The following is a 12,309-nucleotide window of genomic DNA, read 5'->3' as shown; positions in this document are numbered from 1 at the left end:
CCCAAAAGTCAGTCAGGCACTCGTTTCCAAGTTTCTCAGCAATTGGAATCATTCATTTGATGGACTCGATGGTGCCGCTTCTCTAGTCTGTGTCAGGTCCTGCGCTCCACACAACATAAGGCACCCTGACTGCCCTCAGAGAGTCAGTGGATTAAGCGACCTCTCCATTCTTGGCTTTTCCTTCCCATGGAGGCCTATCAGTCATATTAATTTTGCATTCAGCTTCCTCTTTTCACAGCCGCACACTCCAAGGGCTATGAACAGCTCTCCTGTGAAAACAGAAGATGATTGCTTCATTGTAAGGGAGTGATTTAGCATTTCCATTTCTCAGATTGGGCCGGAACTGGCACACAAACCTCAGAAGATCAGCACAGGGACCTGTCCAAGTCAGGCCCCATCAGGCCCCCTTTTCACAAAACCAGAAAGTGATGTATTTTCAACGTAGCTTAAAATGATCATCATGATTAGAAAGCTTCTTCAGTGCACCGAATCTTTGGAAGCCAAGATCATTTATCTTTAACATGATCATATAATATATAGGAGTGTTTTAAGAGGCTTTTTTTTTTTTTTTAAGTTTTTTTTTTTAAGAACTGGGCTTCCAACCTTAGAAATTATACTTGGCTTCCCTGCCTGCACCCAGGGTGTGTTAGCAAGCTGGCATCCTTTCCTGAGCTAACTAGCTGTGTGGTCCTCCCTATGCACTGTTAGAAAACTGCTACAAATACCTCTTAAAGCGGTGCTTTCCTGGTGGCTGCATGATCTCCAGAACCTGACTGTGAACAATGCTGAAAAGATGCACTGGTCGAAAGGAGCTTTAATAAAACCACTTACTAACCAGGTGCTTTTCTTTAAAGACATGTCATGATGTGACCCACTTCTCTGAAACCTTTTAAAATCTAACTGGTCCCCTTTACAATGCTGATATCAAGGATTAAATCTTACCCCTGTATTACCAGCTGTCCATGTCGGACTAGGGTTTTCCTGTGTGCAGTTAGCACATTGATGGGAGCATAATTTGGCCTGTGTCAAAATTATGTCACCTTACGTTTCCACCGTTGTACGATTCTTGAAGTGGTAAGTATATTATGATATTTTTACTTATAAAAATAACATATTCTTATTACAAAATAATACATTGACATTGCAAAAACACACAAACAAACATAGTAGAAGCCCCCTGGGACCACTCCTCCTAATTTCACTCTCCTCCCCAAAGGGAGCTATCTTATTTTTGTAGTCTTTAAAGCAATGTAATAAGCTTGTTGGATTTTTTTTTTACGTCACTCTCTTTCAAAACCAGAAAGGAAAAAAAAAAACCAAACAAAACAATAAGTGTAATTTAAGATATTTCCCCCCATGAAGTTTTTGAAGTTTAGAAGCTGTTTTTGGGGGAGGGGTTTTGCTGTTTTTTTAATGAAGTGATTCAAGGTAGTCGGTTGCCAATATGAGAGAACTTATATATGCTATAATGCTATAATTGGGTTTTTGTTCATTCATTCATTCTCGTGCAATTAGGGTTCTCCATAGCATGTCAACTATAGACAGAAATACGCCAAGCTACAGGTGTTCCATGAACTGCAGAGAAAGGAAGGGTTTTACATGGCTGTCTCTGTGAATGGGCCTTCCTTAGCTGGGAAAGTCATTTTCAAAAGAACACATGTGAAGTCATTGTCGATTGAAACTGATTACAGCCTTCAATTTTCTTTTTCACTGACCTCTCGGAAAATGTCTCCTCCACCTGCTGCCATCTGGATGCTGAATTGGTCTTTTCCTACTTTGTTTTAATAGAACCAGGATTGCATTTGAAGTTAAGCTGCAAAAAACCAGTCGATCAACAGATTTTCGAGTCCCACAGTCAATATGCACCATGTTTAATGTTATGGTTGATGCCAAAGCTCAATCAACAAAACTTTGCAGCATGGAAATGGGCCAAGAGGTAAAAAAAAAAAAAAAAAAAAAATTACGGATTTTCCACCCCTCCATTGATCATGTAGAAGAAAACTTCACAAATTCCTTCCATCTACACTAGTCTGCTAGTTTCAGAAATATACTCTAACATTTGTGGATTAAGCCACAGATGAATGTTTGGTATCTATTTGTTAAGTAAATTTCTAAGGCATGTGCTGATGACTATGCCAGTCACTTGGAAGTGATTCTTGGCTGGGGTTGGGGTGACCGTAAAGTTCCCTTAAGTCAGATGAAGTTTGATGACCTTATTTATTAGGCTGGCATCTCCAACAGATCTGTTGGCCAGAATGCAAGTCATTTTCACACTGGAAGTGCATTTTATCACTTTGAACATCTGGACAGCAGGAGAGAGCTCTTCCTAGTATCATGCAACTTCCAGGATGTATAATGTTAGATCACCCTGCTACTCAGTCCCCAGCCAGCAGGCTTTGAATTTCCAAGAAATCACAGGCTTTCCATTTTCCTTAGATTGAGTTGATTGTGAATCTTCCCTGACCAAAAGTTTAGTCCTTTGCTAAGTTTCCAATTCCAAAGTGGTATTTAAAATGTAAAGGAGAAAGAAACAGCAACTTGGGCTTGATTAAAGACTATCATGATCATTTTTCTCCGATGGCCTTAAGCCAGCTAGATATTCATATACCAATTTAGAATTAATTCAGAAACATTTCTGGCAACTCTCATGTTGTTGCCAATTGGCATAAATTGCTCCTAAATCAGATCTTACGATACCAGCCTTATATGCTCAGAATTTTTACTAAATTATATTTGCTCCTTATTCGTTATTTATTTTCTCTCTCAGCACCTTCCATTTTTAAATGTGGGTTGGTGGTATTCTCTTCCTGGCAAGGTCATCTCTAACCTTCTTTCCCCTCCAAATCAGCTTCCTCAACCATCCCTGTTAGCTGCTGCCCCGATGGATTTTCTCTTTGGGTACCTTGCCCCAGGGGCTGTGTTCTAAGCCCTGGGGTCAAATGCAAGGTGCCAGTGGTTCTCTTTCCTGGCTCCATTTGCTGCATGAGAATGATCTAGAGCAGTAGTTCTCAAATTTCAGGGTCTATCAGACTTATCCAGAGAGCTTCTTAAAACCCAGATTGTTGGGTCCCACCCCACGAGTTTCTGATAGGTCTGGGGTGTGGTCCAAGAATTTGCATTTCTGACAAATTCCCCAGTGATGCTGGTGCTCCTGGCTGGTCTGGAGACCACATTTTGAGAACCACTGGCCTGGAGCCCCAGTATCCAAAAAGAGTTAAGGAGAAGAGCTGAGGTACAAAGGACAGCCTCCTGAGGAAGGCTTGGGTTGGGTGTCTAGACCCTGGGTCTCTTGCCCTGGCTGTGCTGCAGACTGGACCTGATCAAGTCACTCGGCCTCTTCAAACCTCAGTTTCCTCATCTGTAAAATGATGGCACTATTCTAGTTTCACTCAGGCTGTTTTTAGCTATAGACTCAATTCTTCAAACCTTACCAAGAAGGCCAGCATATGAAATGAATAAAATTAGAGCTGTTCTGAAATGGGGAGCAGGAATTCAAGGAAGAGGGGGCCCAGAGCCCAAGCTACCCTATTTCTCTTCACACTGCCCCCCAGGCACCCCCCCCCCACTTCTCTGGGGGACTCGGAACAATCTCGTAGGCTTCACAGAGCCCACTGTAAAAACCCTGTTTTTAGTGATCTCTAAAGTTCATTAAAATCCCTTTGAATTCAAACTTCTCAGGGTCCCATCCCTTTAAAATTGTTTTCCCTTTGAGCTTCCTTTTTAAACACTGAGATATAATTCACATACCATAAAATTCACCCTTTTAAACAGTATGATTCAGTCATTTTTAGTATGTTCACAGAGTTGTGCAACCGTCACCACAGTCGGTTGTAGGACATTTTCATCACCCTGAAAAGAAACTCAGACCCATTAATAATAATTCCCCAACCCTCCCTCCCTAGCCCTAGGTAACCACCACTCTTCTAGCTGTCTCTAAGGATTTGCCTATGCTAAGCATTTCATATCAGTGGGTTCTCATGTGTAGCCTTTGGTGTCTGGTTTCCTTCACATGGCATAATGTTTTCAAGATTCATCCATGTTGTTGCATGTATTAGTACTTCCTCCTTATAGCTAACTGGTATTCTATTACATGGATAGACTACATTTGTTTATCACTTCATCAGTTGATGGACATGTGAGTTTCTTCTACATTTTAGCTGCCTTGAACATTCCTGTACAAGTGTTCATGTGGACCTAAGAGTGCAATTGGATATATACCTAAGAGTGAAATTATCTGGTCATACGGTAACTCTGTGTTCAACTTTTGAGGAACAGCCAAACTTTTTTGCAAAGAGGCTGCACCATTCTACATTCCCGTCAGCAATGTGTGAGAAATCCTATTTCTCCACAACTTAGCCAAAGCTTCTTATTATCTATCTTTTTTGGTATCACCATCCTAGTGTGTGTAAAATGGTATCTCATTATGGTTTTGATTTGCAGTGATATTGGCCATCTTTTCATGGGTTTATTGACCACTTGTATGTCTTTGAACAAATGTCTATTCATTCAAATCTTTTGCTCATTTTTAAGATTGGATTGTTCTTTGTTGTTTACTTATAAGGGTTCTTTATATATTTTGGATACTAGACCATTATCATATGTATGATTTGCACCTATCTTCTTGCCTTCTGTGGGTTGGTTTTTGTTTTTCACCTTCTTGGTAGTATTCTTTAAAGCATAAAAGTTTTTCTAAGTTTTATGGAGTCCAATTTATCTGTTTCTCCTCACAGCTGCTTGAGATGTCCATTTTCACCGAGTTTCACAAGGATGACACCATTCAGGGTAGGGAAGCATTGTTACACAGGGATTGGCCTCCTTTCCCCCTTGGCGACTTCTACAGTCCCTCTTCAGATTGACTCAATGGTGGCCGCAATTATAGAACTCCTACATGCCTGGACAGATGGCTAAACAGTCTCTTCAAACAAGCTTAGTCACTCTGATCTTTTCTCTTTGAACTGGAGTTTGGGGAGAGTAATAGGAGTTGGGTGGAGGAGTGGAGAGTGGGAGTTGTCAGAAACCCTACTGAAAATCTGATGAAGTGTATGAGGCCATTTCCCAGAAAAAAAAAAAAAATATATATATATATATATATATATATATACATATATATACTTTCATACAGTTTCACTATACAGTCTCTTATCAGGCCAAACTATAGACCGTGGTTGGAGGTATATACTAAGAAATAACAAGTTGATTTTGTCACAGTGGACCCTGTCTCTCATCTTTACCACTGATTACTTCTGTGCTAGAGTAGAATGCCCTGGGCTTACCCTTGAAGTCTTGGTTTTCTAGACTAACTTGTCCAGTGGCTTAATAACTACATCACATGGACTCTACCCCTTAGCTACCAGACTATGTGACCTCGAGCAAGTCACTTATTCTCATAACCTTGCTGTCGTTTGTCAAATGAGAGATAATAGCATGTAACACACACCCTCTGAGAGGCATGCAGCTTGTCAAAATTGGGGATAAGGCTTCCTAATTTCTGGATGTAAGATTAGAAAGTTGTCTTGGATATTCCCAAATAGTAACATTTTTGAGGCTAAACTACTTCTTTCTGGACATTGTTCTATTTGATATAATAGGAAAGACTTCATGTATTTACCCCTAAATGAGTCAAGGTGTTTTGTTGGGTTTTTTTGTTTTTTTTAATGAAAACAATAACTGAGACTCATAAATGTTTCCCAGTTTCCCAGAACTAGTGCACAGACGTCCAGGCTAAATGATCTTTGTTAAGGGCCCATCCAATACTGTATTCTATCTAGTCTATGATTCTTATCCGAAGCCTGTCAGTTTCCCAAGCCATGCTAGAGAGACCTGCTATGCCATTTCTCCTTAATGTAACTGAATCAGAGACACCTAAGTGACCAGCTTGTGAGAAATGAGGCCTTTTCTGACCTTAGAATGCCAAGTGACTGAACAGTGAGAATGAAGCCAGACATCATTGTCTGTAAATATATACTTCCTTGAAGGACCTTGCTCTGTGGCTGTGACCTTGACTAGAACTTTATCGGGAAGTCTCATGCAAATGGTCTCTCAATTTTTCTCACTTTGTAGAATGGAGATATTCATCTCCAAAGTAAAACTGAATTGTTAAAGTGAGATTGGCCAAGGGTGGCTGGAAACATCCTGATATTGGGAGAAGTCCAGTGTTTTTATGTAGTTTTCATTTTGTGAATATTGGATAGTAAACTCATATTACAGATCTAGTTACTAGTACCTGCTTCCACCTGGATTCCAACTCCCTTCAGGTATTTTGGACTAGATACCGACCAGGTGATACAATATTCTCCAATTTTAAGATCACTTCCTGAATTTCATCACTGGGATAAAGTCTCATTTAAAGGCAGCTGTTGAAACATTTGTTAACCATACTTTTCCATCTTAAATATTTATTTTTTCATTAAAATTTGTGAAGCACCAATAGAGAGGAAATTGTGTATTAAATAGTTTCTCACTTGGTCTAGTGTGTTTTCATCTCACTTCCAAGGTCAGATGGTCTTCACAGAAAGACAACATACACACAATCTGTTCCATGACAAGGCAAAATGTGCAGCCCAGGAAGTCAAGTGGAATAATTTTCACGAAGTGATTGTGAATTTGCTGGAACTTAGCTCATCAGAAGCAAAAGTAAACTCTCCAAACTTTCCACACCACTGAAGATTAGTAGTTCCCTTGCCATCGTCATCGTCATGATCTAGTGCCCCAGAATATAGCTTTAGGAATATTGTTGTTATTATTAGGGTCAAGTCAATCTAAGAAGGCCAACAGAGAGGACTGGAAAATGCAAAAACAGGAAGGATCCCTTTCTGTACCCATATGAGGATGCAGATAGAACTGGATAGTTCAACTGACTGCAGAAAATTTTGTGACAAGATAGCTTAGTTAGGGGGATGGTAATTAAAAGATGCCCCAGTAGTATTTGTATCCCTTCATGGAGCTTCACATCTGCATGGAGCAATGTCTCTCCCAAGAAAGAGCAGAGTGAAGGCAAAGTACTTACTGTTTCTCCAGAAAAGCAAGTCAATCAAACAAGTCTCCGGAGAATCTGGTAAAAGGAATTCATGTATTTTGTAATTACTTGAATAGGAATGGGGACTGCTTTGATACGTACCCCTTTGCCACGTGATAAGCAGGGTAGATTTTCTCCTGCCCTACTATATATCCCAAAGTAGTTCTATTTAATTCAAATTATAGTTTACATACGATCAAGTGTATATATTTTACGTGAGTTTAGAGAAATGTATACACACATGTAACCACCATGCTAATCAATTAGTAATTGTAGGAGTAATTCAGCCAGATAGCACTTCTGAGTCTCTAAACCATGTTTCCATGCGTGGTTTCATGACTTTGTTAGGTGAATATGATTTCTACACTCACAACAGGGATAATTCTAGCCCCATTGAGGAGATAAGGAAATAGACCAATAGAGATGAACATGCTCAAGTTTCCTCTAGAAGTAACAGAATAGTCCTAGCAAACACTTTGTTTTCATAAGTAGAAATTAAGAAAAGTGGAGAGGAGTGGAGGTCATAATATTCACCTGGGGAGAAAGGGAGAGACAGTGGGACTACCTGGAGAGTAGTGGGGACCATATTTGCCATGGGAATATTGAAGATAGGAAGAGGTTCCCATAAACCACCACGTCTCCCTATACTTTAGTTTGGATTCCTTAGAGAATGAAAAGGTTTGAGGTTCCCCCACTTCTGCAGAGAAGGCCTGTTTGTCTTTGGAGAAAGAATGACATTGTTAACTCTTCAGAACAAGAGCCTCAGTCTTTCTTGGTGCAGAACGATTGCTCTTGGCTTTGTTTGCCATTTCAGCCAAGTGTTTTGAGAGATTGTTTCTCTTCTCAATGATGCTCTTTGCTTGGTTAGAAGCTCCTCCTTTCATATTTCATATTATTTTGCCTGCAACTAGCTTTCCGGAGTTAGTTAAACCTTGTAGTTAATTTAATATAGGTGGATCATTTCTAGCAATTGCAAAGAAAATCTAGCGGAGTGAGGCAGTCTCATGAGAAGGGAAAGTAAGCATGTGATTCTGGATCTTATCTCAAGACCTAAAAATGAATTTGGAGCCCCATCAATACTCCTGAAATTCTTTTGCTCTGACATCTTTCTTTGTGTTTCTAGCACAGAATTCTGCAGATAGTTTTTGCATTTACTTTGAGGTTTATCGCTCTGACTGGTAAATCCTTTCACAAAGCTAGCAGTAGAACCAACATGGGTCCTGATTTATCAGGACTACACAACATGGGCCATTCACTTTATTATTTTCCTCTAATCAACTAAAAGGAAAAACTCAAATGAGATGACTCATCTCTCCCTACCCTTATCTTCTCCATTACGACCTTGAACAAATAATAATATTTGAATTGCAGTTATAGTTGACAAAATGTTTTCACATGTAGATAGACCCTCAATTCCATCTTCAAAATAGATTTATGAGTCTGAGAGCAGGACTGGCAGGAAAGGACTTAGCCCTGGTTTTTTTAAATAATAATAATAATAACAATAGCATAATGATAATAATAATAATTGAACAGACCTGCTAAATATCTTCATACAGAGTTTGCCTCATTCCCTTTCCAAAATCAGTAATTTGTACTGGCTTCGCCCCTTCTCACTGGTCCGGGGTAGTAGTAGTATTACCTGTTTTTTGTTTTTTATTTTTACAGATGAGGAAACTGAGCTATATTTTCTTAGACATCATGACTTCCCAACTTTGCACTGGAACTTTACCTAGGTCTTCCAGTTATAATCCAAATTCACCTATGACTTTAAGTGAATTAACCTAATTCACATCCCTTTGGTCACTTTCAATAATTCTGACTGCCAGTTATCAGAATATCAAACCACATTACTATGGCTTATTATTTCTGTATGTTTTCATAACTTTTTGGATGGTTTGTTTAATTTTTATTTTTCTCATGTGTCCTTTTGTCCTAATTTTTATTTGCACTGTTCCTTTTTCTTTTCTATTCCTAATTAATCATCCTTCTGAAAGTTTGCTAAAGAGTGGGTAAGTGCATTTTCCTTTCCAAATATCAATGTTTGCCTTGTTATTTTTTATCAAGGAAATATGGAATAATTCAAATGGATAGTAAAATGAGCTAATAAATATCAAGGAGCTGGCACACAGCATCTCTTGTTGAAATCGCTTTTCCTTTTTTCCTGGCATTTATAGCAGATTTTTGTTGGTGTGGGGTTGGCTTTTGCATTACTATTTAAGTTTAAGTGACAGCGGCAGTTCGAGAAATTGAAAAACTTAGCAGCCGTCTCAGGAGAGGCTCTAAACCTGGGTCTGCTTCTCCACAAATGAAGAAACTAAGTAGCTGCCACAAGGGTTCATAAAGAGACTCTTTGCCCTCACACTGAGTCAACACTTGGAGGTAGAACCCGGGAGCTCTGAGGCAGTAACCCAAAGGACCTGATGGTTTGAGAACAGTTTTTGCAAAATCAGTCAGTGTCTTGGTCAAATTCCCTTTGGAATCTGTGGCTCCCTAAGTCACATCACCCAGCAGTTTCCCAAAGAGAATTTTCAGCCTCTCTATTAAATCACTGTGGTATCTTGCTTTGTAAGACCCAGATCAGCACACTGCCAGACCAGCCCTTAAGCCATCCATGCATGCTGTTTGTAAATGTGTGTGTGTGTCTACACGCATCAAAGCCAGCAAAAGCTTTGGGTGAGGAACAATGCGCCTGTTAATTGTTTTGAGAGCTTCTGATCTTTCTCCATCAAACACCTGGAGTCAGAATCTTACAGCTGCTTCTGGGACTGTGGAAATAGACTGGGTCCCATGGCCAGGTTTTACTAATAAATTGCGTTGTCTAAAAATTGCCGACGGATGCAATGCCATCACCTCCCAAACATGCTAATATTTGTCTTTCTGTGTTCCTCAGCATCAATACCATTCAAAAATAGATGAACTAATTGAAGAAACTGTTAAAGAAATGATAACACTCTTGGTTGCAAAGGTAACCTTCAGCTTCAGGTGAAAAGTTTCATTGTGAACATTGCTCTGTTATGTCTGCGTTTCCAGTAAAATATGACACGTTAAAAAGTTGCGCTGGGCACTTGCATTTCTCAGGAAATAAGATCGTACGTCACCCAGCCGCAGCTCCGAATGATTTTTCTGATGATTGCGAGCGTGTGAAAATGAATTGATGAAGCGCCATTTGTTACCTTAATAAGAATTTGTCCCTAAATGTTGCACTAGGTTATGCAGGAGATATTTGTTTTGTTTTTCAGCCCCGACAAAGTTAGATTTTTAAGAACAGAAAGTTAAACGGTAATAAGGAATTCTGCCATCATGAAAACCCCCTTTCCGCTAGTTTCACATGCAGTGAGAGTCATAATAAAACATAAAAGTCAGATAAAGCTATTTCAGTCACCCTCATGAATTATAGAATTTTAACTAAGTAATGCTGAATGGGAAGACATTTATATTTGCCAGTGCTAAACTTCTGTTTCCCCCAAATTACTGATAAAATACAAATAAAAATAGATTGGATTAAATGTAGTGCTAATATGTAACGTAAAAACTGCTTTGCACAGTTTTGGATTTTGAAAAGTGCATTTAATATTATCGCATGCTATACACAACTCAATAATATTTTGTCACTTTGCACTTCTGTAACACTCTATATTTGCAATCACATAATAATGAAGAGAAAGCCGAATAAGTCAGATATTTCTATGTAAAGGCAGTCTATTCCTTTCCCCAAAGACGGGAACCAAATAATAGAACTTAAAAATGATCGAGGACTCATTGCTGGTCTCTAAGCGCTTGGGAAATGTTGCTCTTTCTTGTGAACAATCATCGTTTGAAGTAATCATTCTTTTTCCTTTTTTGCTCTTTTACTAGTTTGTTACAATCCTGGAAGGAGTGCTGGCAAAATTATCCAGATATGACGAGGGGACTTTGTTTTCTTCTTTTTTGTCATTTACCGTAAGTAAAGAGCTGCTTTCTTTCCTGGTTTTTGTTCTAGTTGGGGTTTGGGTTTGGGTGTGGGGAGGCGAGCTGTTGTGTCATTTTGGTTTGGGTTTGTGAATATCTGTTAATTGCAGTCAACTACCAATGTAGAATAAGAACACAGGGAAATAAGGAGAACATTTCATGACAACAGGTAATCCAAAATCATTCCTATTTAGTTTGTGAATATATAATATGTATGTGTGTATAAGCATGTACATAGACACACACACGTACGTCTCTATATGTATGTATCCAAAGAAAGGGTTGCCGGCTACGCCCACCTTAGCTATCTCAGGGAGACCATTTAATGTTTCCCGGCTACCGTTTCCTGCAAATGAGGAAAATTAATTTTAGAGGTTACCAGTGGAGACCTACAAGTCAGATAGAGCTTGTAAATAGTTTTTATTTGGTCCTCACTGCGTCAGGTACACTTTTCTTTACTGAATTAGTTGCCCACATTTAAGCATCAGGAGGATTCAGAGGTGTCTGTATCCCAGGGTTTCCTCACGAAGTGAACAGTCGGCAGCCCTGGGTCTGCACGTGTGCACTGCAACAGTCTACTGGAGCTCAGTCGGGTAGTCCCCACAGACCAGGCATGTGTTTGCCAGTTCCCTGTAACCCCCCTCCTGACTGTTCTGCTCATTCCCCTACCTGCCTGGGCTTGGGGACACTGGAGTTCACAATCTCTGGAGCAGATGATCCAATCTGTACACGTCCTGGAGAGCTCTGATTCTGTGCCAGAACTGGGCATGTGCATGGAAGTGAGTTAGGTCGTGGGCAGAAGCCAGCCTAGTTCTCTGTAGGTAAGTGATCAGTGGAGAAGGTCGCTGTGAATGGGCTGCCTCAGGGGCCCAGTTCTCCCATCCTTCTGTGCTAGGCAGGCCCTGCAGCTGTGTGCTTTCTTGCCCTTTCTGATGGCAGGGTTTTTGCTGGCTCTAAGGCCATCTGTTTTCCTCTAACAATGCGGTAGGAAAGGCGATCAATTTAGGACCCACTATCTATGGGTCTTTAAAGCAGCCTTGCTATCTGTGGGTCTTTGAAACATCTCTTCTAGGAGATGAAGAATCTCCTAGAGAGGCAATGAATGCCAAGGCAAAGCCCAGCACGGGCCAGGGAGTAGCACGTGATCATCTTTGGAATCCAGCAGAACCGGGTTCAAATCCCATTACCTATCTTAACCAGCTGTGTGATCTAGAGAGGTGTCTCATCCTCTCTGAGCCTGAGTTTGGTTTTGATTTTGGTTTGTAGGAGGCATGCTATTGTGTCCTTTTGTTTTTGGTTTATGTATGTGTGTGTTAATTGTGGTCAACTACCAATGTTGTATA

At 40.0% G+C, this 12,309-nt stretch overlaps 1 protein-coding gene across 17 annotated transcripts in view; it reads left to right on the top strand.

Moving 5' to 3' along the window:
• Positions 1 to 12,309, top strand: part of CADPS (calcium dependent secretion activator) — a gene marked incomplete at its 5' end in the record, with an annotated part of 486,465 nt that overhangs the window by 406,474 nt on the left and 67,682 nt on the right. For all 17 annotated transcript variants that reach the window (XM_082664108.1, XM_082664107.1, XM_082664102.1 and 14 more), the window contains 3 exons: positions 1,789 to 1,936; positions 9,909 to 9,983; positions 10,874 to 10,957. In XM_082664108.1, the coding sequence (XP_082520234.1) occupies positions 1,789 to 1,936; positions 9,909 to 9,983; positions 10,874 to 10,957 (307 nt within the window). The remainder of the gene's footprint in view (positions 1 to 1,788; positions 1,937 to 9,908; positions 9,984 to 10,873; positions 10,958 to 12,309) is intronic.

Source organism: Grampus griseus (assembly GCF_964374135.1).
Source record: "Grampus griseus genome assembly, chromosome: 10".
Classification (NCBI taxonomy): Eukaryota; Metazoa; Chordata; class Mammalia; order Artiodactyla; family Delphinidae; genus Grampus; species Grampus griseus.
The sequence above is the reverse complement of the archived record's forward strand: the minus strand, read 5'-3'. Positions and strand labels throughout refer to the sequence as shown.